At 34.4% G+C, this 27,370-nt stretch overlaps 2 protein-coding genes across 4 annotated transcripts in view; one reads left to right on the forward strand and one right to left on the reverse strand.

Moving 5' to 3' along the window:
• Positions 1-47: 47 nt before the first annotated feature.
• Positions 48-12,595, forward strand: LOC129801524 (solute carrier family 35 member C2). Of its 3 annotated transcripts, none has more exons than XM_055846687.1 (3): positions 48-496; positions 3,914-4,765; positions 12,241-12,595. In XM_055846687.1, exons 1-3 carry the CDS (start codon positions 48-50, stop codon positions 12,380-12,382), a joined length of 1,443 nt encoding a protein of 480 aa, XP_055702662.1. In that variant the 3' UTR covers positions 12,383-12,595. The 3 variants fall into 3 exon arrangements, with proteins under 3 accessions (XP_055702662.1, XP_055702663.1, XP_055702664.1); XM_055846688.1 differs by having other exon boundaries at positions 12,271-12,595; XM_055846689.1 differs by lacking the exon at positions 12,241-12,595 and adding an exon at positions 4,866-8,191.
• A 28-nt stretch (positions 12,596-12,623) lies between these two features.
• Positions 12,624-27,370, reverse strand: part of LOC129800987 (CSC1-like protein 1) — a 28,952-nt gene continuing 14,205 nt past the window's right edge. The window contains exons 3-5 of the mRNA XM_055845736.1: positions 27,203-27,366; positions 19,220-20,037; positions 12,624-13,471 (exon numbers count right to left, since the gene is read on the reverse strand). Coding sequence (XP_055701711.1) covers positions 19,305-20,037; positions 27,203-27,366 — 897 coding nt within the window. The 3' untranslated portion in view covers positions 12,624-13,471; positions 19,220-19,304. The remainder of the gene's footprint in view (positions 13,472-19,219; positions 20,038-27,202; positions 27,367-27,370) is intronic.

Here is a 27,370-nt window from a genome sequence, read left to right on the forward strand (position 1 = left end):
GCAACTGAGAACTTCAGCCAACTGTGATCGGATGACGTGGTGAGATCATGAAGGAGACACGCTACGAGAGACTCCAGGCGGCGGATCAGGGTGACACAGAAGTAGAAAATGTCGCACAATCCGTTCCAGAAGTCAATCTGGAGACAAAAACAATGTCCGGGAATGAGCTTGTGCCCATCGGTCGGATGACTCTGGCCCAAAGGGCACTGTTTACACTCTGTCTGATTCTAATGTACTTTGCCCTATCCATTGGACTAACATTTTATCAGAGATCTTTGCTACAATCCTTCAAGTTTCCACTCAGTGTCGTTCTGTACCACCTTCTCATCAAGCTGCTCCTTTCGGGGCTCATCAGGTGTGTCTATCGCCTGGTAACCGGAAGATCCAGGGTCGTCTTGAGCTGCAGAAACCTCTTCAAAATTGTCCCAACTGGAATTGCCAGTGGACTGGATATTGGCTTTTCCAATTGGGGTCTGGAACTGGTCAACATTTCACTGTGAGTCCCATTTTTTTTTTGTTCAAATAAAATGCTTTATTATGAGGTGAATGCGGTCACGACACAAAACGTAGAGTCAATAAAAAAAACACCTGAAATCTCACGCGAGGGAACGATTAAATTTTTATCAGTGACAAAAATGAATTTGGGCAGTTTGAGGCAGTAGACTCGGTACTTGGCTCCTCAAGTGGTAAACATTTTTTGTCTAATTAGAGAGCTATACGACTCCAAGAAGAAAGACAAAACCCAACAGGAATTTAATTTAGGAAGGAAGTATCGGATTAAATGTTTATCATTCTTTTATTTATAAATTCTTATCATTGCACAAGAATTTTATAACCCGTAGGCATACCATGCAGACTTTTATTACAGGGTTATATTGAGACACAGAACCGTCGTTAAAATAATTGACCATTTTCTAAGTTTCATTCCGTAATTATAGTTTTTTATTATCCACATTAATGATTCATTCCGTAATACAATTTAATCCCATTGCATTCACTAATTGACTAAAACTTGAAAAATCTTTCCAAAAAACTAAAACTTTCAATATAGCTTTTTAAATAAAGCTTTGTATATGCGAATGCGAAGTGCTCAAAATCGTGACTTATACGGGTTTCAGACTGGAGGTTTATCCCAGTTCACGAAGTTTTCAAAATCTAAATTAGCGAGCAATTTCATTGCTTTTTGAAAATTTAATAGGTTGTTTATATTTAGAAATCCGATACTATTTTAAATTTTTTCAAAAAACCGTGCTTGCTAAGAAAATTAGAGCAGTTAAGCCATATAGCTAAGCCTTAGGTCTCAAGCCCGTATTAGACGCTGTAACCCAAAATAGTTTTTCAGAGTTTACCAGGATCTCAAACGATTCATAAATTTCTGTAAAGATCGCCCAAAATAGCTTAAGAATAATACACTTAGTTCCGGGATTATGCACATTTTCGGGACCGAAAAAAAACGCGCGAAATGGCATTATGCATCAAGCAAAATTTGCATACCCGCAGGGGCTTTCTTTTGAGTAAGTCGCCGTAGAACGAATTTCGTGCGGAGTAAAAGTAGTTCAAACAAAAAGAATCAACTGTTTATTAGAAATGTATCAACATAAAAACAATACTTTTTGTCCAAAGAAATGGTTTCAATACTTAAAAATTTTATCTTATAAAAGAAATTAAAGTTTTATTCTGAAAAAGAAGCACAGTGTTTTCAAATCTCCATCGTCGCAAAATAGTATACATTCAGGTGTATTTTAAAAATGATTTCATAAATTGACTCTCAATGGTAGGCAAACTTGCATAATTGTATGTGCTTAATTCCGTCAGGTGCATAATCCCGAAGTACATAATGCCGGGACTGAGTGTGTTCCTAATTCAATAATAAGGGGTCTGAAGTAAAACTTATGAATGTACAGGGAGTTCCGCTTTCAAAGAAATTTTCGGTACTAAAAAAAAACCGCAAATTCACTCCAGTGACAGTGACATAGAAAAATTGCATACCCACAGGAGAGGTCTTTGTAATAAATTACGGAAATGCCGCGATGTATGCAAAACATCTTCGGCGCCAAGTGTTCAACTTTTTTTCAGCGCCAACGGTTATTAAATATAAAAATTATTTTAAAAATGAGCTCCCAATAGCAGGCAATTCATAACAAATACTTTCAATCGGTTTTCACTTAAGCCGGAACTCCTTGTAATAGAATCTTATTTTAATCCAACTTGAAATATATTTTAAATAGGATTGATATAGAAGTTAGTGGATCCAATTGGATTGCTGTCTTAGATTTTTTCAAAAAAAAAAAATCATTGAAATCGTTTCTTTTGTCGTTAAAATTAATATTTCATTAATTAAGAATATTCCTAATTCCGTAATCAGGTGTCTGAAGTAAAACTTATGAATGTAGCTGGAAAAAATTTTGAACGAGTTTCTTTTTTTGTACCACCCTTCTTATAACTTCCAATCTAGATGTTAGGCCTAAGGTATATTTTGATCGACTCTTATTCAAGATATTTAAATTAAACCTAATTGTACAATCTGTTTAATTCTGAAATAAAGGAATTTTTAAATTTTGAGATAAATCTTGAACGTTTAAAGATTTAAATCAGCCTTTGAAATCTAATTCAAATTATCTATTGAAGATCTATTTATTTTAAAGTGGCAAATTTCTTTAATTCTGCAAATTAAAATATTAGATGTTTCACAATAGCCAAACTGAAGATTTATCGCACGAATATAACCAACTCTGTTTAACCGGTTTAACCCTTTAAGGACGAGAAGGTCAAAAATTGTGGGTCAGAAAAAATAATTATTTTTCTAACTTTAATAGAGCAAAATACAACTTTAGAAGGCCCGAAGGAAAAGTTTCATTTTTGGGTGACCGGTGAACCAATCATCCTTAAAGGGTTAAAGACAGAATTAATGATAGGCTTTAAGATTTATTTCAGAACTGAAGACAATAACTAAATATATAAATAAATAGGTATTATGGATAGATAAATAATTGAAAAATAAATACCAATAATACAAGGGGAAAGTGTCTCGGATTATGTGGAAATGGTATGCTGTACGCGATATTTCGTTTCACTCATGGCTAAATTTCTAGTAATAACAAATGAACACCTAAATTAATACCCAAAAACCAGTAAATCAGTTTTGTCTGTTTACGTTCACGAATTGTAGATCTTATTGAAAATACGTCACTATACTGTAAAAGTCACTCTAGCGACAGAAAAAAAGAGAATATAATATTTAAAAAAGATAAGTCATTTATGGGTATTCAATCGATTCATTACCGATTATGACTAATGCAGTCGAGTTGGGAATTTCAAGAACTTTCCAAAAAATACAAAATTAACCAAATCGGTTGAAAAATTAAGATCGGCGGTCGTAAAATATCAAGATTTTCACTTTTTTCTATATTATTTTCTTTAAACAAAATTAACGTATTAAACAAATTAACAATATGTGTCAATTGTTAGTCCAAATGGTCCAAAACACTTTATACCGTTAAAAAATATAAAAAAAAAGTCCCATATTAAGCAAAAAATAATTTTAGGTCACGCCCCTTTTCAGAAATAGTGATCAACTGAAAGAAGTGAGATAAATATTTAATAATTCATATGCTTCTGTTTTATCCTTTTAGATGGGGAAAATTTCTTTTTTCTAAAAAGTTTTTTTTTTGCATCCTACTACAATAAAAAAATAATTAGGGAACTTAAATTTAATTTTATTCAGTTTGTGCTGTGTTTATTTTGATTTTTGGACAAAAAGAAATAATTCAATAATTACAAGATACTGATCCATCATTTTCCGCACGATACTGTCAGCCTATTAAATTAACCAATTGACTTTTTTCACCTCCAAAAAATTAGCGTGAATTAATGTAAAGTAAAAAAAAATGATCTCACCTGAATCTCTTAACAGATACACAATGGCCAAGTCCACGACGATCGTGTTCATCCTGATTTTTGGGATCCTGCTGGGTCTCGAAAAGCGCAGCTGGTCCCTCGTGGCGATTGTTGTGCTGATCTCCGGTGGTCTCTTCATGTTCACATACAAATCCACGCATTTTGATGCCCTTGGATTCATGTTTCTTCTTATTGCATCACTTTCTTCTGGTATTCGCTGGTCCTTTGCCCAGCTACTGATGCAAAAGTCCAAACTTGGACTGCATAATCCCATCGACATGATCTACTACATGCAACCCTGGATGCTGGTGGCCATTGTCCCAGTCACATTGGGTTTCGAGGGCAGGAAGATTCTGGAGGAATGGCCCAGTGTGGCAGCAGCTCCAGCCTCAGAAGTTGTCCTGATGTGGATGAAAGTGACTGTGGGAGCTGTTGTGGCCTTTGCAATGGAATTCAGTGAGTTCCTAGTACTTTCCTTCACTTCCAGTCTCACACTTTCAGTGGCTGGAATCTTCAAGGAGATCTGTCAGATTGTTTTGGCCGTGGAAGCCAATGGAGATCAATTGTCACTGCACAATGTTCTGGGATTGGCACTGTGTCTGGCTGGAATTTGCTGTCATGTTGCCCATAAATACTGGATTTTCTCAACAAATGCCCAAATCCCATCACAAACTGAAGGGAAAGTGGCATATGAAGCTGAGACTCAACTCGCTACGGCATCAACGAGCACAGGTGAGACTTCCAGGCAGCAGATTCCACTCCTAGACACTGATGTTGAATCTACTGATGATTCGGATGAACCAGTAATGAGAGAGAGACGCACTTCTGAGGTCATTTTCGACGTACTCAAACGACGAGATCCCAGAAGGTAAGAAAACTTTTCCAACTGATTGGCTCACAGATTGAGGTGAATTGTATTTTTTTTTTGGAGAAATCTCAATCTCAAAGACTACTTAATTACATTCTAGGAATTATTTTTTCAAACAAACCATCTAGTCTGCAATGAGAAATGTTCTACTTTTTTATTATAAAACCAGTAAATTATTAAGAAAAAAAAATGAATATAAAAAATTAGAAAATACACAGAATTTTTCTGCAAATCGAAACGTGAGATTCAAAAAATAATTAAACTAGACTTTTCATAAATCAATATCCAAAATATCAAGGATGTCAAGGGGGTTTGACTTTGTATCTCAAGTCCTGGGATTAATTTTGAAAATATAAATGTATTCAATTTTATTACAGAGATGTTCAGACCGAAGAGTGATCCTCTTTCCAGTATTTTCTCTGATCCTAATCATCTATTAAAATACCTGAATTTTCAGAAAAATCGCTTGTTAGGAAATTATTGGATTAATTTGATTGTCTGAAATGGTATTAGGTTCCAAATAGATTCAGGCTGATCCTCGAGAATATTAGGGTAAAGGCTTATAATTTGTCCAGTCTGCTTATAAGCATCGATTTTCCAAGTTTGAAGTGCGATATTTTCGATACTAATTGGCTTCTTTTTGTTACTCTCTTTTCAAAAGGGTTGTTTAGAAACTTGGCAAGGGTTTATTGTCTTTGTTTTTACTAAAATTAGTTGTAATACGTTTAAAAATGAATTGATTGTAGAGGTGAATTTGGCTCTTATTTTGGACAACTTGGTTATTAATTTGGACAACTTGGCTGTAAATTTGGACAGCTAATCCGCCTCAACAGGATTCCCATTGTTCTTCATTTCATGAACCAATCTTACCAAGTCTTCTTCCTGTTCATGTAAGGGAAACTTAGAATATCACAAGAAGCCCAGAAACTTTCCATATCTTTCATTAAAGTGAGTTGACTTCGGTACTCCAAGTACTTGCGGATTCGCTCATTCCCTGCCCTTTCCGGGAGCCTTTCAATGCATTTCTCGCTGCATCTCTTTCGTAGAGATGGTGCTCCTTTGTTTCTCCAGGCATTTGTCCAACCTAGTCATCACAAAAGCTAAAACTTCACGAAATTTCGTGAGAAAAACACCTGTCCAAAATAAGGAGTATCACCTTAATGGTAAATGTCTTAAAATATTTCCCATTTTTCACACGAAAAATCTAATTCACAAGGCAAATCTCACTTCAGGTCAAATGTACAGATCACCACTAATGTGAATCAACACAATTTTCAATGAATATTCAATAATATCACTCAAAAAAACCGAAGAAACATTGTTAGTAGTTCACCACAGCTAAATAAGACTGAAGTAAACACAAAGTTCTGTCATATTTCTCGTAAGCAATTGCTCACACTGAATTTTCAACAAAGCAATTTCAACTCAAATCATATTCAAAATTTAACGTATTTAGTGTTAAAATCTTCCAAAAAGAACAAATATTTAGATAGAATTCATTATTCATCAAATATTGGAATAAAAATCCATCATTTTAATCAATTTATTTTTAGTATCCAATTTTATCCTCAAAGTGTCCAAAATAAGAAACTGGACAAAATTATGAGCCTTTCCCCTAAATGTTTAAAAAAAAAATCCAAAAATTGATTAGCGTCTTTCAGGGGTAAGTGGGATACTTTCAATTGGGACATTTTCAAAATTGGGCTTTTTTCACGTACTTTTTAAAGGAAAAATCAGCCTTATCACAATGTAATTTCGATTTACAATTGATTTGTAGAGTTTAATTAGATCACGGTAAAGTCCTCGTTTCATTTGAAAATAGAAGAAAAACCCTTTTTTCAAAGGTACCCCTATTTAAAGATATTCAACTTTGTCTTAAAGATTTTTTTACTACTCGAACTTCGCAGAGGGAGCTGTATATCGACGGCTCCATTCAATTCTAAATCGATTTAACCTCAACAATAACTCAAAATGTTGTTTTTGGGACCGATATCTACAACTGATCAAAATTTGGTTGTCATCCGACATCCGAGTGAGGAGATATTCAATTTCTTCTTCAAAAAAAAAAAAAAAAAAACAATACCGGGCAGCATAGGAAAATGCTAACTTGAACTGGTTCTCTGGAAAAGTTGTCATTTCGAGGTAGCATAGTATAAAATGGAAGCGTCTATATTAGAATTCGTTGTCACGCTGTCTGTCACTCCTAGAGGCCAAACGATTAGAGATAATGACTTGGGACCTGTGAGATACCCCCTATAAGACAACCCTGGGACTGGGACCATTAACATGCCCCTCATCCCTCTAAAATCATAATTTTTATTCATTTCTGGATATTTTTCAGAGGTTACCTAGGTGGATATTTTGTCCATATACGAAACAAACCGTTGAATCATTCTTAACCCATTCCTTACCATGGTATTATACATCATACGCAAATTGAGTGATATTAGATGATTTATTCCAGGGTAATTGATATTCGAATTTTTGTCAGGAATGGATTTTTAGTTACTTTAGTCCTTCAATTTCTTGAGAAAAATAGTCCGACAGATATGGGAATACATTTTGTTGTTCTTTTCTCGCTTCGCGTGAAGTCATGCAAAAATATTGCTCAAAATGGCGGACGGAAATTTGCTAAAATTGGCCTTTATCCTCTTTCCTGATTTGAATTCTGGTTGCCTATGTGCTTTCTTGGATAGTTACTCTATCTAAATCAATAGAGTTTGTAATAAATTAATGCACAGAATTTAAATTCAGTGACAGTTAAAACGCGTGTTTGAGGGAGGCTCCCCGGGCCCTCATAAAATGGATAAATTTTTTTCTTTTCAAAAAATTCTTCTATTAATCTTTAGGAAATTAATCCCAAAATATGAACATTCTATCTCAAGCATTTCTGGTACATTGACTGAATGGATTAATAGCGGTTATATTTCAAGGTTAAATGTTAAAATGGCTCTAGGGAGCGCATTTATCAACCGAATGGGATTATATTTGGAGTCGTAGAAAGGTCTTGGAATTTCTGACAAGACTGAATCGATTCAATCCGGTTATAAACTGCTAATACTACGGTCTAACGGCCATGAACCGATAAGCGATTTTTGTCCGAAAATCAATTGTATTACTTCTAAGACTTCTAAGCTATTTTGGGAGATATTCTAAGTGATTTATAAATCGGTTCAAATCAGTTGTGAACCGGTAAGTAAATGATGCGAGGAAATATTTCATAATAAATATTAGAAATATTAAGAATATTTCAAATACTTTTGAGGTAAAATATCAAACTCAAGAGTTCAAGCACTCCGCAAAGTCTGGGATGCTTTGCCACCCCTTTGTTTAGTTAGAAGATACCGGATTTTGCATTTCTTGATTTGTCATATTTTACCCCAGATTAACAATAGAAAAAAATAATAAAAGGAAAAAAAAGAAAAATTATGAAAATAAAAATTTTACATATGTTATATCACACCGTGGATCTTAATAGATTCAAAAATATTAAGGAAAGCAGCGGAAGGATATTATTTTGGAGAAATAGGGGAAAGTGCCTATGCTTTGCACGGTTCCAAGCTTCACAATGACCAAATTTTTCTTGTGTTTTTCAATAAATGTGACTCATCGCTTGTTTTTAAAATATATTGCGGAGTCATACTTATTCAAAAAACAGGAAAAATTTAGGGTCTTTCCTCTAATCCGATCTTCAGGTATCGATCATTTCATCGCTTGCCATATGAAGATTTAGCACAAGCGGGTTCTAAAAAAGATATTCCAGACAGAAACATTTTTTTTCTGTTAAATTGGTAAATATCAAGAAAATATTTTTCTTCTACAAGTATTTGCTTCAGTGTTTATATCTATAAAATTTCAATTTAGCAAATTGTATTGTTTTTTTTTCACGTAAAATGATCATTAAAAAGAAACTATCATAGAAACTATATACAAATGCCAAATCCACACTGACGGAAGTCTTTCATTTTAAATGAATTATATGAATCCATCAATTTGTACTAAAATCTCACAGACATATCGAAAAATTACAAATTTGCATTTTTTAGTTTATAAGTGTAATGAGATGAAAAATGTGTAAAGGAATATTTCAAATAGGGGAAAGTGGGGCATCTTTGAGATTAAATTTTTCCCCTTTTTTTTTAAATGTAACTGGTCCTTTTTAAGATATTTAGTTCCATTTGTGGGGTTAAAATACATCATGATAGGGGAAACTGGGGTACCACCAAACACTTTTGAAAGGAAGTGAAAGGATGACGAAGAGTAAGAAAAATAAGAGGAAATATTTTGCCATTCAAGCTACGCTCGCGACATCTACAATTGTGAGAAATTTGCCTGTTTGGTGGTGCCCCAAACTCTGTTTTGTATTTGATTTTTTATTCTTTTAAAAAAATGTGAACATTAATTTCTTTAATAAATACATAGATATTATCCCAAAACTTGTAGAAAAGTACTGGTGTAGTGAAATTTTATTTAACTCATTTCAATTTGATTTTCCAGGTAGATATATAAATGACAAAAATTATCAAAATCTCACAATTTTACGAAAAAATATTCTCATTTCTAAACTATACTTGCACTATGTGGATCATTCTTTCACTGGGCAAACATCCCTATAGTATCTATGGTTTCATATAAGTCTCATTCTCTAAAATCTTATAAGGTAAGGGAAGTATGTATCGGCCAGTTAAGAAAAATGCTCCATAATTTGCTTAAAATAAAAGCTCTAAACCAATTTTTGTCATTTTTAAATATGCCAATTGGAACTCTAGCATTCCATTTATCTATATCTTTACATTTGATTTCCTAATGTATAGAGAAATTAGTAAAAAATTGGTAAAATTGCAACCATGCACCGTGCGTATTGCATCGGCCATATGAATTCAGACGAAGAAGATATCGGCCGAGAGTAGAGCAAGTATCGGCCAATAAATAAGAGCCTTTAACAGTAATACAAATTTAAAGTTTTTTGTTATCAATTAAGGATATTCTCGAAGAAACACTCTCTGTCATCCACTCCTTATAAAAACCCACGATTTCTCAACCATCAGGACCACTTTTTACCACTTTCTATGGAGATTGTTGGTGACGGATTCTGCATCTTCTCATTTTTCATCAAATTTCTGATCGAATCCTGGAGCTCGAACTTAATGACAAGAAATCCAGTTTCGGCTAGATTCACGATCCTCCACAAGCTTAAATTATTCTTTTTCCTACTTAATACTACAGGCTTACCAGTGATTTTCCTTTTGTTTGTCTTCCGGAAAATTTGTCATTCACCGCGTAAACAGACGGAATTCCCATGAGATTTTCCATTCCGGATGGGAATTCCGGATGGAAATTCCCATATTGAACTGTCAAATTTTTACCATTTGCTCTATGCGCCTCTGGTGGACTTCAAGCGCAACACAAAAATGCTCCGAAGATTTGAATTTCAAATTTTGTTTTTTCCGAATATAAATAACGGAATGTGTATTTAGAAGATATTTTACGTACTTTATTTTATTAAAGTGGCTTTATTATACCACAAGGATATTAGTAATATTATCTATTAATACATTTCATGGAAAATCTCTTAAAATTTCTCGAGAAATGATTAGAAACGTTGTTATAGCGTAAATATCTTGTCAAAAACCCCCAATTAAAGTGGATAAATCAACGACAGGCTTTGGATATCTTTGCTGATAGGACCTATTGATTAATTTTCGTTTAATTGTAGTGCTGATAATTTAAAATTTTATAAAGTGTTGGAAGAAAATGTATAAAATATCCCTGGGTGACCAAGCAGTCAATTCATTCGGAACAGAGATGTTTACAAAAATTAGTTAATTGTATAATAATTGAATACAAATTGTTTTAAAAAACAAGAAGACTGTAAAATATTTTAAAATTTTATTTGCAAAAAAAGTATACAATAAAAAATATTGAAGTAATATTTTATATCCGAAAAGGCAGTTTATATAGTTTCTGGCTATAATTTTCATCAGTGAACTTCGAAGGTTCTTACTATTCTTTGTATTTCCTTATCTACATTATTATATTCTTTACATTTTTTAATAATGGGATTTATTGAAAAAGATAAATTTTGAATCTGCCTTTCCAATCATTTAAACCTCTTCTGAAATGTTATTGATGAATATTTAATTTAATCCAGAAACACTAATCCTTTCAAAATCATTATAGTATTATTATTCGATTTCAAATTTGCTTTTAAAATCAATGTTTTGATCACTACAGGAGATTTTACATGTTTTTTCATATATTATTTGCTTAAAAACACTCCAAATTAAATTTTCGGAATACTCCGGAAGCAAAAAGCTATCTCGAGCGAGATAGCTTTTTTCCATTTTAGAAAATTGAATATTTCACCCTCCAACGGAAAATTTCCATTTGAAATTCAAAATATTTCAAGACATTCTTGCAGTTTCGTGCACTTTTGCAGAGGGCGCTTGTATAGCAAATTTACCATTTGCTCGTGGGAATTCCCGTGGGAATTCCGTCTGTTTACACGGTCAGGGTCATTCTATTTTGCAGATGTTTTCGGGATGATTGACCTGCTGTCATGGCATTTAGCATATTTTTCAATCCCTCCCCTGAATATTGCAGTTTCTAAGACATCCTTCAAGATGTTTAACATTGATAAAATGCAAAATTCACACTGGGGATATTCTTTTTCACAACAAAAACATAACCGACATAACTGCTCGCGAAAATGACATGGAAATGCGATGAAAAATGGCCGATGAAATCTGTATACTTGGAACAAAACGTACTTCTTCTCAATTGACAAATTAATTCTGGTTATGCGTAGCGAGACAATTAAAAAGAGTTCTGATACTAAAAGTAGAATAATTGAGTAGTATTTTTTTGATTCAGACAGATTCGTAAATTATTTAAATAAATCATTTTAAATAAGGTATAATTCCTTATTTTGTGTCACTGAAATTCTAGTATAAAATCATAAGAATTTGAGAAATGGCTGAATTTTGATTAAGACTTCGATACAGTGATTCAATAAAATAGATGAATAATTAATTTTCTTCAAAATTTGACGAAAAACTTAATTCAGAAGATTACATATGAACAAACGCAATATTATTTTGCATTAGATAATTGGCAAAATGTAGTTAGTAATTTTTAAGTATTCATTTTATCTTGGTGGTCGATATCTTCTGCAAGCTGGCCGATACAAGGTGCATGGCCGATATATTACTTCTTTTACCTTACCTATTTAAAAAAAAATCACAGTGTTTGATGGTACCCCTGTTTGGTAGTGCCCCAGTTTCCCCTAAGGCCAATTCCATTTAAAAATAAGAGAAAAACAGCCCAATTTTAAAGCTGTTCCAATTCAAAGGTGCCCCACTTACCTCTACAAATTTTATTTCATACACATTCCTGGGATAAAAATCACTTATATAATCCTGTAAGAGATTGAGACCTTAAACCTCGAATCTGTGAGCCATATAAACTTCAAATAGCAACAACTTAATCACACATTCCGGGAGCAGAAAAATAGAAATAATTCAATGCAGGACAAGTTATGGGAATTTTTGTGGTCTTTTTCACATATTTGTTCACTTTTTGTGTCCATCTCCTGGACAAATGAAAGAAAATTGTTAAAGAGAATGGATGGACTTTAGATAATTTTAACGTCTTTTATCTCGTGATAAACATTATGTATAGGAGCGTCTGTAAAAAAGAAAATTATGTGTGTTTCATAAGTGTTTTAAATGTGCGAAAGAAAACTCTTGTAAGAGTGTCAAACTTATCATTGTAAAAAAAATCTTATTGTAAAAAATGTGAATGAATTAAAAAAAAAGAGATCTTAAAGAACTGGTATTTTTTTTTCTAAAAGCAGTAAAATATCTTCATTATTTTTCTTCTCAATATTACAATAAATTACAATATGGTATTCAAAATATACAAATCTCCTTGTTTTCTCAATTTGTTTTTATCCACTATCTCTTACAAATATTTACACCTCCTGCATTTCTTGAAACATGCCCAAAAAACTTTGCGAAACTCTTTTTTTTATTTTTATTTTTTTTTTTAGAATTTGCTTTCAATCTGAAGAATGTCTTTATCTTTTTTTTTAATTTTGTTTTTTTTTTAACAATAAATTAAATATTATAGATTTGGATATTAAATCACATTAGTGGTCTGTCTCTCATAAATCTACCTTCTCAGCATTACTGCAGATTATAATTAAAAAAAATTTCTTTCTCAACTGGGAGATAAATTTCAAAGAGTTGTTAATACTAAAGAACGGAAATATTACTACATGTTTTTTTCTGTGAAGTTTATCTTTCTCTAAATGGTGCTCAAAACTTTGTTTATTTTTTTTAATATTACTTTATGAATTTTCACTATTCACGACCTAAAGTTCTGTTGACAACAGAGAGAAAAAGAGAAAAAAACAGCTAAAAATCTACTTCTACAAAAAAGGAAAAACAATTTTAAAAATTTCATCAAATTCATATAAATGCAAGGAGACAAGACGGTTTTTTAAAAACACAATACAAAAAAAACTGAATTATATAATTTATAATAAATTAATTTTTCATGTTTTTTCCTTCTTTACTTATACTTAAAAAAAATATTCACTAGTGTAATTAACTTTTTTTTTCTTTGCAATCACTGGCTTTATCTTCTCAATTCATCTTGGAACTCTTGCTGTCTCCCAATTTTCTTTTGCTCTTCTTGTCGTCCCTAAATACATTTTTTTTTAAATAATTCCTCTTTGTATAAATTGTTCAATAGACAATATAGAAAGATTAATCGAGATTAAAAGATTAGGAATTTGATTGCCATTTTTGAAAAATCTCTTTTGTCCTTCGATGTGGTATATATGCCTTATTTTTGTTTTTGAGAGTCAAAATAGATTTTTTTACTTATCATTAAAAGAAAAATTGTTTTTTTTTTAGTTTTTGGGAAGCAGAAACTCTTTTCAATTTTTTTTTTTTTTTTGAAGACTCAATTTTATGCGTCAATATAAATCCCAAAGTAATCCCAAAACATAGTCTTATTAAAAAAAAAAACAACATTTAAAACAAGTTACTAATACTTCGTAATTCTTAACAGAATTTTTGCATTCATTTAAAAATTTCACTCAATATTTTTTAACTTAACCAATTGGTCTAGAAATTTTCAAAATTTTAAATTATTAATTCAAAATTTTCCTAACTTTTTAACAAAATTATTATTGCCTCAAAAATAATTTATTAAAAATAAATTAAAATTTTTTTATCTAATTAAAAATTGAAATTATTAAAAGATTTGCAGTATTGAAGCAGTAAAGAATTCCACGGCATTTTTTCCTTAGTAAATTAATAAAGAAGAGCAAATTTCTGTTCAGCTAAAAGAATAAAAAATTCGAAGTATACTTTCGAACAGAGTAACTACCTTTATCCCAACTAAAGTTATCATGGAAACATATTGACATAGATCTTCTGTGCTCATGATATGAAGAAAGTTCTTAACATTTCTTTCACCGTGTTTTATATCCTAAAATTCTGTGATTGTAAATTACAATGGTAATTATAACATTTAATTGCAGAGTTTAATTGACATAAATTGAGTGATTTTAAGGTAAATAGTTTAAGAAGAATATTGTGAAGTTTTATTGGCTGCAAAAAGTATGTTAAATTACTGTTCTAATCAGAATCTCAGAAAGGGCGAAATTTACAGTTATCCAGAAACACAATTTTAAGTTGAAATAATACTTATATTCCTTTTTTTAATACTGTGTCAAGTTCCATGCAATTAAGGTGGAAACATATTAACATAGAACAAAGTTTTTTTTTCTTTGCAATTATATAATATCTGACATTAATCCTCATTAAATTCTGACAGGATGAGGCCATTGATAGCCTAAAAAAGAAATTTTTTAGTCGATAGCAAATATTATTCGATTTTACCGTAATGGCCCAGACACACTTACGACTTAAACCGAGAGACGGCTTAACATAATTTACATTTCCATCAATTTGCCACTAAGTAAACCGTTTATCGGCTAAAGCCGGCAGACGGATTAGTCAGAAACTGATGGAAATGTAATTTAATCATTATTTTGATTATAATTATGTTAAGACGTCTCTCGGCTTAAGTTTTATTTAGAAGATTTTCTATAGGATCAAACTTAAGATTTTCTAAACCCTTATTTGCGGACAGTGTGACACCTGACTCGAAAGTCATAGTTGTGAATTCGAGTTACGCCCGGTAAAAAAGATCAGAAAAAAGTCAAAATCCTAAGCTTCTCAGGCTACAATTTGAAAAAAAAATCGCCTAATGGCAGCTACAGAAAAGCGTCTGTCATTCAGAATGTCATTAAAAACAATAAAACTCTTAAAAAGGAAACGTCCTAAAGGCATTCATCGTTTACATTAGGCACGAAGATTCACCGAATCCTGATTGAACCCCCCTAAAACCCAAAATAGACACAGGGATCGGCTTAGGGATCAGTTCGAAAAATGAGGATTGGTGTCAATATACTCAGGGATCAGCTTAAAATTTAGGGGATCAGACTGAGCTTCTAAGTTCATGAGGTCTAGAGAAATTTACGAGGATTAGCGGCATCGGCACCAGTAGCAAAAATATAAAACTTTATTTTGGGTGTTTTTGGGTACTTTTCGAAATGTCAATGCGGTGAAAAAAAAACATGGAAAGTTATAGTACGCAATATCGCAAATTCTTAAAATGCTTTAAGATTAGAGCAATTTGAAGGTGAGAGTGGTCCTATATGTACGAAACATCCATTGATATTGCACTTTAGAAGTCTTTCAGCATTCAAAGTTTGGACATTTAATAGAAATTTACGCTGAAAATGCTAAACATTGATTCTGTTTTTCCAAATTTTTCGAACTGATTCTCGAGGATCAGCCGGTGTCTATTTTTGGCATAACCAAAAGACCAAAAGGACCCGAAAAAGGAAGAAAAAAAGAGGTATTCAGGACATCCAGAGATTAAAAGATTAATAAACAACAGAAAAGCTATCATTCTCAGAAAGGATAACAGTAAAGAAATTCTGCAGCAGTATGACAATGTTATTTGAACAATGACAATGTTATTTGAAAATCTTTATGTGATAAATTCTGAATAACTATAATTAAAAATCCGACTCATATTAGTTGCTGTGACAGCTTCACAGAGCTGCTTACAATAGCCTTTGATGCTCACTGGGCCTTAACTTTGTCCTACTCCAGAATTTAGCATGAAAATTTGTCATATGCCATTGTCATACTGTTACAGAATTCCCCTACAGATCACAGCCAATGAAAACGTTTCAATGGTTTCAATCATTGAAACGATCACACAATTATTGAAGGATACCGTCATTGGGGGCGAATTCTGTCACCAGCCACCATCCGCCTCTAAAAATCCGCTCTGGTCCGTAATTGAAAAAAGGAAGAAGAAGTGCTCGCGCGAGGATCAAAAGAGTGTCATGAGGCGTGTTGTTTCGGAAGCGTCGAATGATATAAAGAAGAATAATGGAAATGGACCTTACGGCAAGTAAAAGTGGACTGATCAGACCAAGAGAGAGTTGTGTGAGGCGTCTACACATTGGGAGCAATTTTCATCAAAAATTGCGTTTTTGACAGAAATTTGACGTTTCCCCCTACAACGCTGCAGGGAATTTCCTTCAAAAAAGCAATTTTTGACAAAAATTGCTCCCAATGTGTAGAGGCCATTAGACAAAATAAATTCTTTACACAGAGTTCTCTGAAATTCTGCTGAGATCGCATGGGTTTTATCTGTCATTTTCGGTCTAAGTCATCCGAATAACACAGTTTCCAGTGTATTTAAAAATAATAAGGAAACAGACCCGAATAATAAGTAATCAAATTGGCTGATCTACGAATCATCTGCAAGAAGGAACTTGTGAACTATCATAGCAAACGAAATGCCTCGAATTTTTCACCCCCCCCCCCAATTTCCACCTTCCAGACCCTGAAGATCACTTTTCGCAAAAAACTTCGTGTTTCAGGCGAATTCGGAGATAAGACGTCACGTTGTTTGTCCGTCTCTCCGTCCGGCTGTCGCCAGCTGTAGAGATTAAACGGCTAAAGATAGAGACTCGGGACCTTTGGGGGACCGCCCAGAAGTTTACCTGTGACCTATTTTCACCCATCCCTCCCCTTCCCCTCCAAAGCCATGTTTTTTGGGGATTGTTCGAAAACGCGCTGTCGAATTTCTTTCATTTTTGTACACGTTTAAAAACGATTATCCTGGCTGACTTTTCGTCCTTACAGGAAAATATTGCTGTATCCTTCCTAATATCGGTTTTTCAAAGTCAAAAGTTTAAAAAGCTCTAGAGGGCGTATTTCTTAACCGAACGGTATCATTTTTGGGCTCGTTGGAAAGGTCTTGGAATTTTTGATAACTCTGAATCGATTACAATCAATTCTGAACCGGTTCATAACCTAAAAGTAATTTTTATTAAAAAAAATCAATTATATTACTCCAGAGGCGTATTTTAATTTTAGACAATATTTTGAGGGATTTAACCAATTTTAAACCGATAAGCAATTTTTATCCGAAAATCAATTTCATTACTCCTAAAACTATTTGAGTTTTTTTTTAATAAATTTATGAATCGATTAAAATCGGGTGAGAACCGGTAACGGTAAATAATGGAAAAGGAACTTTGCGGTACAACATCAAAGTCACGATTTCGAACAATTCGTAAACTCTGGGAATGTCACTCCTTTTATTAATAAAGCAGAAAAAATTATCGGTAAAAATCCGCATGAAATCAGGAATTTGCACTTCCTGACAAAGTTTTTCAGAGATGTAAAACCTATATAATGAATAAAAAAATTCAATAAAAGAGCGCAAACATAGTCTTTTGATTACCTTAAAAATATTGCACAAATTATTTTTGCACATTGTGTTTCCTTTAATAATGCTCACTTTTATGGTTTTTTCTGTATGATTATGTTGTGTAAATATTTTTTTTGTGGAAATTCAAATTGAAACTAAAGAAAACAAAACATACAACATTTTCAACAACATGTTGATGATTGAATGCTTACATAAATACTGAATACGTGTCGTTTGAAATTCAGCAGATAAAAGCAAAAATTTTAGTTTTTTTTTAGTTGAAGTTATATTCAATTTCAATTCAATTATATATTTCTCCTCAATTATGCTTAGTTTCGTCTGCCGCCGACTTACCACTACCGATCTCATCAGGTAAACGGCAGAAACCTTGAATCATGGATCTTATATGCCAGAAAATGTTGTTTGTATACAATGGTAGGTATTGGTTTACAAACATTTCAATTTAATAATTTAGATTGCTTTAGTATTAAGTATTTACTGGGATAGAACGGTCCACAGAATAAGAGAACGAGATCTTCTTTCTATTCTTTTCGCTAGTACAGCGAATAAAAAAATGTTCTGCAAATTCATGTGAATTATTTTAATTCTAAATAACAGAAACAGATTTTTTTCAGTAGGGTAAGTGGCCAAATTTCGGCATAGTTGCATGCAAGCGTCAAAGTCTCGAGTTTGAAATGTAATATTTCAAATACAAATTGATTTTTTTTATTCTTTCTTTTGTAAGAGTGTTGTTTGGAACCTTGTAAAGAGTTTACCGTCTTGATGTACTCTAAAATCATTTTTAATACATTTTAAAATGAATAAAAATATAGACATAGCTTTGGTGCCCTATTTAGGCCACCTTCATTCTCAGAGTTCCTTGCCCTTCGAGAATTCTTCCAATATCTGTTTCACGTCATCTCGTTTGTCGAAGCTACATTTTTTGTTATTCTTTTGCATTGTATAATCTCTAGAGTACGTAAAATCTAAAAGTTCATGGAAATTCGAGGAACAAAAAAGGTAGCCGAAATTGCAAGCTGGCCGGAATTTGGCACACTTACCCTAATTGACTCGTTAGATTTTTTGCCGTCTTTAGTTGTCAGTTGCCATAGAATATTAATATGTCAGCTATGTTAATATGTTTCTCCTTTATGGTATCTACACACTAGAAGCAATTTTTGTCAAAAATTGCCTTTTTTACAAATTCTGACGTTTCTGTTTTCAAGGATAGGGGAAATTTTCTTTAAAAAGGCATTTTTAAAGAAATTGCTCCTAATGTGTAGAGGCTTTTCATTTGAAAGGAAATTCTCTGTGTCAGACTAACGTTATTATTTTTCTGCTGTAATTATCTTTCACAGTACGATAAAATTTACATGTTAATATTTCCCTTGGTTTTGAAAAAAAAATTGTAAAATATTTTTAAAATCAGTTTGCCTTGTTTTTTTTTTCAAGCTGAAGTGTCTTTCGAATGATTTTTCAAAAAATACTTTCATTATCAAGAAAGAAAAACCAATCCATCAAATTAATTTACTGATAGGAATACTTTCATTGGTTCTGATACTGCAATCACTTTTTGAGGCGATAAATTGTTAAAAAAAAATCCCTCAATTTAAAAAACAAAGAAATAATAACTCTCACCTCGAGTGATGAAGGGTTTGCGGAAGGCCTCACAGAGTTAAGCTAGCGAGAGAGAGAGAGAGAGAATGAGTGTGTTTGACTCTCTTTAGGCAGATACCGTCCGGATGGGCACTTCTTGATCATCCACGATAATCGAGTGGGCACTGCCAGAGCCGTAGCTGGTGGAGGGAGTTGATGAAGCTGCAGGTTGCAAAGGAAAGGGTACCCTGAGGACTTCTGGAGTGTATACGGGTGGAGGTCCTTCAGCCTCCACAATCGTCGGAGGCCGCGTTGTGCATCGTTTGATGGGTGACATAAAGGCAAACAGCGTGAGGGTGACACAGAGAGAAATCACCAGTACCACTGCTCTCGCGTCTACGCCGGCTGACCGAAGACTTGCCAGAGCTGCCATGATAATTAGCAACAGCACAACCGAAAACTTTGTCATCGTGACAGCTGTCGAATGGATCTTTCCACCTCCCTGACTGATCATATTACTGTACCTGTAGGCAAAGTACAGATTGTGCCTATCGTTGAAATGTTTCAGGAGCAGGTAGATCATAGCAAAGGGCATTATGAGTGGACATGCCAGGCTATAGACTACGCTCATTGTGAACACCATGATCATCCAGGCATAGTGAATTCCAAATGGGAATTCCACCACAATTGATTTGCGAATGTGAGGCGTTTCGGCCTGTGATTTGGCCGTGCACAGCATCCACATGTAGACAATGAGTTCAGGGAAGCGAATCAACTCTAAACCTGTTCCAATGAACCCTGAGGTGATGACGTAGTTGACGAAGAAGGCACCTCTGTCTGGGAGGAAGATACACTCCCATCTGCAAATAAAAATAGGAGTCTGTCTAATTTATAGAATAAACGGATCATTAAATGGTTTCATCAAGCAGAAGAGGAATTCTGTAACAGTATGACAATGTCATATGACAAATTCTCATGGTATAATTCCGGACCAGGACCACATTAAAAACCAGTGAGCATTTAGAGGCCAATGCAAGGAGATTTATAAATTTTTATTCGTATTAAAAAAGGAGTTCAAGATTTTAGATTTTTTACTGAATAGGGTAAAGGCTCATAATTTTGTCCAGTCTGCCTCTAAGCATCGATGTTCCAAGTTTGAAGTGCGATATTTTCAATACTAATTGACTTTTTTTGTTACTCTCTTTTAAGAAGGATTGTTTAGAAACTTGGCAAGCTATTTATCATCTATTTTTTACTAAAATTAGTTTTAATACGTTTAAAAATGAATTGATATTGTAAGACTAATCGGTTCCGCGGCTAAAGACCCTGCCGTTATTTTGAATTCCCAACAATATAACATATAACATTAGCGATGAATATGAAAATATTATGGCGGAGCATGGGTTGCAATCATTAATTAATGAGCCCACGAGAATTGCACGGGAATCAGCTACTTGTTTAGACCATGTGTTCTACCGTAGTTCTCCTGGACTGAGAGGGGAAGCTTACGCTAAGGTTCTCCATCTAGACATTACTGATCATTCCATGGTTGTTCTTTATTTTGGGGGAGGTGCATGTGATGAATATGCGGAAGAGAATTCTCAGGCGATGCCTAGGCTGATAACTGACTACACAATGTTCAATGACCTCCTGCGCGGGGAGCCTTGGGTTGAAATTTATGACACTACAAATGTGAATTTCGCTTTTGAGAAATTCGTGGAAACCTTCTGCCATTACCTTTCCCGATGTCAACGGCCGGCTCCGCCGTATAACAGACGTTCCTGCCCGATCAAGCCATGGATCACACGATCTTTATGTAAGAAAATTGACCGAAAAAATAGACTTTTGAAGCTAGCTCGTAAATATCCATTGAATGAAAGACTGATTAATTATAGTAAGTCCTATTGCAAGCAAGTCAGTGATGAAATCAAAACCGCGAGGGAAATGTTTTACGCATCCAGACTGGGGGCTGCTGGAAGGGATCTTGCTCAGTGCTGGAGAATTGTGAATGAAATCACTAATCGTGAAGTAAAAAAGGCTCATATAAAAAACATTATCGCTAGAGATGGATCTATTTTGAGTGAGGGTGGTGCAGTTAGTAATGAAATGAATGCGTACTTCTCTACAATTATTAGCGAGCTAACATCTGGTATCTCAACTGATTTGAGAGGCTTTCCCGGCGGGAGCGCTGCTGCTGAGAGGACCTTCTTCATCTCCCCCATAACTTCTTTTGAAATTTTCAATATCATAAATTGCTCCAGAAATAGATGTTCCCCAGGCCTTGATGGAATTACTAATTTCATGTTAAAGAGAGTCTCCTACAACATTGTAGATGTACTTTCGCATATAATAAATATGTCGTTCAAATCTGGGGTGTTTCCTGAATGCCTTAAAACGGCACTAGTGGTTCCTGTGCATAAGAAAGGTGATAAAAGAACGCTGAACAATTACAGGCCTATCACACTTGTCTCTGCAATCTCGAAAATTATGGAGAAAGCGATATATGTGAGAATGTACGGTTTCCTCAGTTCTAATGGAGCTCTCTCGGATGCCCAGTTTGGTTTTCGTGAGGGTCTGGGATGCGAGGACGCCATTGGAAGACTTGTTGGTGATTTAAATGATTCGCTAAATTGTTTTCCAAGAATGCATACCTCCGCTCTATTTATCGACATCACGAAAGCCTTTGATTCGGTAAACTTGGACTTACTTTTAGCTAAGCTAGAGAGCGCGGGATTCCGAGGAGTGTCCCTGGAATTGTTGAGGACGTACCTGGTGGGGCGCATGCAGCGGGTGCGAATCGGTGGCGGTTATGTCAGTGAACCATTACCATGTCAGTTTGGAGTTCCGCAGGGCTCTGTTCTTGGGCCGCTGTTGTTTCTCGTTTATGTCAATGATTTGCTGGAATGTAGCCTAAACGGCACTATGACGGCGTATGCTGATGACATGGCGCTCCTATATTCCGGGAGATCGGGGGAAATTGTCTTCGATGCAATGAATGAGGACCTTCGTGTTGTCAGGAACTGGCTTGATGCACATGGAATGATAATGAGCACGAAAACCGTCCTAATGAATTTTGGGCACTCGACGTCCGCACCTCGCTACACGGTGTGCCACGCTCCGGACTGCTGTAGGGGTATTGGAGCCTGCCAGGAGAAATGCATTGGCATCCACCAGGTTCCACACTTCAAATACCTTGGAGTCACCTTGGACTCGGCGATGACGTGGCGTCCTCATATAGATAGAACGAAGATTGCTGTAAGGCAAGCCACAAGACAAATCTATGCCCTTCGGGCTTCTTGTTCACTTCCCCTCGTCAGATCATTCTATTTCGCTCTTATTGAGTCGCGATTGAGATATGGATTGATTTTCTGGGGTAATTCCTGTAAAATACACATAGGGAAGCTTCAGGTTGCCCAGAAATCAGCAATCAGAGTCATATCTCGTGTGGGAAGCAGACAGCATACCCGCCCACTCTTTGAGCAATTAAAGATCCTGCCCGTACAACACCTGTATGTTTACAGAGTAACTGAACAATTTTTTATGAGGAGTGGCCAGGACCGGTTCTTTAGAGGAGCTGTCGCGGCGGGAAGGAGGCGAGTGCTTTGTGTGGTGCCCCAACCAAGATCTACTGGATTTGTGCGATCGGTGAATTATTCGGCTCCACTCATTGTCAATAATATGGCATTGAGATTTCCTGTGCTCTCAATGGAGAATGTCAGGTCCTGGATCTATGCTGCAAGCGTTCAGGACGTCGAGGGAACCCTGAAGTCGACGTATGCTTAGTGTTTCATACTGTGTCCACAAACAAGTGTTTTAACCGTTCCAATTCATATCAATCCACACCATTAAATAAACTTTTATGTGCTATGCAAGAAGCCAAACAGCCTTTATGGCTAGGTTTTCTTTAACTTCTCTCTGTGAGCATACCCATTTTCCCATTTAGTGTGACCTACGTGCTTATGTATGGTCTCAAAATATACAACCAATGAAGGGATTTTCCATCGTTTTCATCCCGGAGGTTGGAATCGACGCTAAGACGGCGATGGCCGCATGGGGGGTGGGACAAAAAACAGAGATGATAATAAACAAATCAAATCAATCAAAATATGTAGAGGTGAATTTGACTCTTATTTTGGACAACTTGGTTATTAATTTGGACAACTCGTCTGTAAATTTGGACAGCTAATCCGCCTCAACAGGATGCCCATTGTTCTTCATTTCATGAACCAATCTTACCAAGTCCTCTTCCTGTTCATGTAAGGGAAACGTAGAATGTCACAGAAGCCCGGAAACTTTCCATATCATTCATTAAAGTGAGTTGACTTCGATACTCCAAGTACGTGCGGATTCGCTCATTCCCTGACCTTTCCGGGAGCCTTTCAAGGCTTTTCTCGCTACATCTCTTTCGTAGAGATGATGCTCCTTTGTTTCTCCAGGCATTTGGCCAACATAGTCATCACAAAGGCTAAAACTTCACGAAATTTCGTGAGAAAAACACCTGTCCAAAATAAGAACCATCACCTCACTGGTGAATTTCTTAGAAAATTTCCCATTTTTCACACGAAAAATCTAATTCACAAGGTAAATCTCACTTCAGGTCAAATGTACAGATCACCACTAACGTGAATCAACACAATTTTCAATGAATATTCAATAATATCACTCAAAAAAAGCGAAGTAACATTGTTAGTACTTCACCACGGCTAAATAAGAAACTGAAGTAAACACGAAGTTCTGTCATATTTCTCGTAAGCAATTGCTCACACTGAATTTTCAACAAAGCAATTTCAACTCAAATCATATTCAAAATTTAACGTATTTAGTGTTAAAATCTTCCAAAAAGAACAAATATTTAGATAGAATTCATTATTCATCAAATATTGAAATAAAAATCTGTCATTTTAATCAATTTATTTTAAGTGTCCAATGTTATCTTCAAAGTGTCCAAAATAAGAAACTGGACAAAATTATGAGCCTTTCCCCTACCACACAAACTGAATCAATTATAACACTATATCAAAAAAATCTCTTACTTATTGGTTTCATAATTCTGCCTCACAAAATTCCTGGAAGTCCTTGGATTTTCCTCTACAGGAAAATTAAAATCTAATAGCATTTTTTACGAATGTGTCCGGTTTAACTCTGCTTCGTACCATTTTTTCCAACCTCTGTAGGCCTAATTTTCCCCGAAAATATTACACCGGACACAAAAATTTGAGCATCACTACTTAGATGGAACTTTCATCTATTTGTTTTCACCATTTGTAGAAGGTATCACGCATTAAAAAATCAATTTTAATCTATTTTTCTAACACATGTTTTTGACACTCGGAAAACCATTATTTTCTCTGCATTTTGACAGTCAGTTAAGAGCTCGCTTAGGTGTGATTCTCCTATAATCACACCCACACCTATTGTAATCCTCGGATTTTCTCTGACACCTCCAAACAGTCTTACAGAACATATTTCAGACATAACTGATTTCGAAAATGACCAGCCACCAATTTAAAATGAAATATGGGAAATTCTACTTTAAAACAAGAAAAATTGGATGAAAAATACTCAAAATACATCGAAGTGGCAATAAAAGAATCACATCTACTATAAACAGTCTAGTTTCATCACTGCACAAATCAGAAAGCAGCAATCACACCTATTGTAATCCTCGTATTTTCTCAAATACTTTGAATCTGTCTTACAGAACACTTTTTGAACATCAGTGATTCTTATTAGAATTACCAGTGATTAATTTAAAGTTAATGAGGACAACTCCGCTTGAAAACAAGGCAAATTGTATGAAAAATGCTTAAAACGCACCGTATGGTCAATGAAAGAATCACACCTACTATAAGCAGATTTAGGCTTAATGTTTGATTTGACAGAAGCGAAACAAAAACATCTGATGAAGTGTCACTTTGCTGTGGAAGTGCGTGTTTTTCTTCGAGATTTTCTTGAAAAATGTTGTAATATCACAATTTTCTTGTCAACTTGTTCAGTGGAATCTCTGGATGGGTCAAAATATCCAGAGCGGCATGCACAGTGTGACCCAAAACAGTCTGGAATTCTCAGAGTTGGTGGTCAATAATTTTCACTGATATTTTTACGAATCTGCACTGAAGGCAATCTTTGTGAATTTTCATCCGCCCACAAAAACGACCCCCTTCCAGCGAAAAATTTCACGGTAAATATTAACCCTGATAAACCCTCTATAACTTGGAATGTTGTTTTTCTTCGAAAATGCTCTTGAAGCGTGAAAAATGCATAAAATAATACACATCGGAATTACGATTTAAGGCCCATTTTTTATTTTTGCTTTTAGAATCCAGGAAAAAAGGCCTAGGCTCCCAAGTTTGTCAGGAAATGTGAGATATAGAATTAGCTATTAGAATATATGACCATGGATGATATTCATTTTGTAACTTGGAAAAAAATCAACATTTACGAACCTGCGACGTTACGAAGGTGCAAAACCTTCCCCTAAGTCGGATTTACAATTAGTTATTCCGAATCTACCACATTTAAAATTTTAAATTTGTCATAGGGGAAAGGCTCATAATTTTGTCCAGTTTCTTATTTTGGACACTAAAAATAAATTGATTAAAATGACAGATTTTTATTTCAATATTTGATGAATAATGAATTCTATCTAAATATTTGTTTTTGTTGGAAGATTTTAACACTAAATACGTTAAATTTTGAATATGATTTGAGTTGAAATTGCTTTGTTGAAAATTCAGTGTGAGCAATTGCTTACGAGAAATACGACAGAACTTTGTGTTTACTTCAGTCTTATTTAGCTTTGGTGAAGTACTAATAATGTTTCTTCACTTTTTTTTTGAGTGATATTATTGAATATTCATTGAATATTGTGTTGATTCACGTTAATGGTGATTTGTACATTTGACTTGAAGTGAGATTTACCTTGTGAATTAGATTTTTCGTGTGAAAAATGGGAAATTTTCTAAGAAATACACCAGTGAGGTGATACTTCTTATTTTGGACAGGTGTTTTTCTCACGAAATTTCGTGAAATTTTAGCTTTTGTGATGACTATGTTGGACAAATGCCTGGAGAAACAAAGGAGTATCATCTATACGAAAGAGATGTAGCGAGAAATGCCTTGAAAGGCTCCCGGAAAGGCCAGGGAATGAGCGAATCTGCACGTACTTGGAGTACCGAAGTCAACTCACTTCAATGAATGATATGGAAAGTTTCCGGGCTTCTTGTGACATTCTACGTTTCCCTTACATGAACAGGAAGAGGACTTGGTAAGATTGGTTCATGAAATGAAGAACAATGGGCATCCTGTTGAGGTGGATTAGCTGTCCAAATTTACAGCCAAGTTGTCCAAATTAATAACCAAGTTGTCCAAAATTCGAGTAAAAATCATCTCTACATATCAATTCATTTTTAAACGTATTAAGAATAATTTTAGTAAAAATAATACGATAAATAGCTTGACAAGTTTCTAAACAACCCTTCTGAAAAGAGAGTAACAAAAAAAGTCAATTAGTATTGAAAATATCGCACTTCAAACTTGGAACATCGATGCTTATAAGCAGACTGTCCAAAATTATGAGCTTTTACCCTATCTGTTAAATACTCGAAGAAAATTTCACAATTTTAAACAATTTTTTTTTTGTAGTGTCCAACTTTACCTTCAAAGTGTCCAAAATTGCAAACACTTCCTCTATAACTTTTTAAACTGTCCTAAACATTGCAAGTTCTAGAAAGCTACTACAAATTTATTAATAACGGACGGTTCTATCTGACGTCTCTGACTTATTTGATGGATAATCAAATGATTCTTTTTATTTATAATTTTTCGTTTAGCGTATTCCAAATCTATCTAACGCTAGAGCTGCTTTATAGTACAGAACAAATGAATAAGACAATTTCTTCACAAATATTGCATTTCGTCCAACATTTTGTCCAAAAAGCAATCGCCAATTGGTACTTGATAATTTCTTCAGAAATTTTCACAAATTTAATTAAAAAAAACTCATGAAAATGGGAAGAGACTCACCTGTAAGTTCCGTTTTCGGAGTAGTGCAACGTCCACTCGAGGAATGCCTGAGCACTTGTAAGTCCCAGTGAAGGTAAAATCAGGATCATAAACAACAGATATCCAAAAGATTTTGTCATAATTGAATAATTCTGCTTGGATCGTGTCCAGTGACTCAGCCATTTGTCC

The sequence above is a fragment of the Phlebotomus papatasi genome, chromosome 2 (assembly GCF_024763615.1).
Source record: "Phlebotomus papatasi isolate M1 chromosome 2, Ppap_2.1, whole genome shotgun sequence".
In the NCBI taxonomy this organism is placed as follows: Eukaryota; Metazoa; Arthropoda; class Insecta; order Diptera; family Psychodidae; genus Phlebotomus; species Phlebotomus papatasi.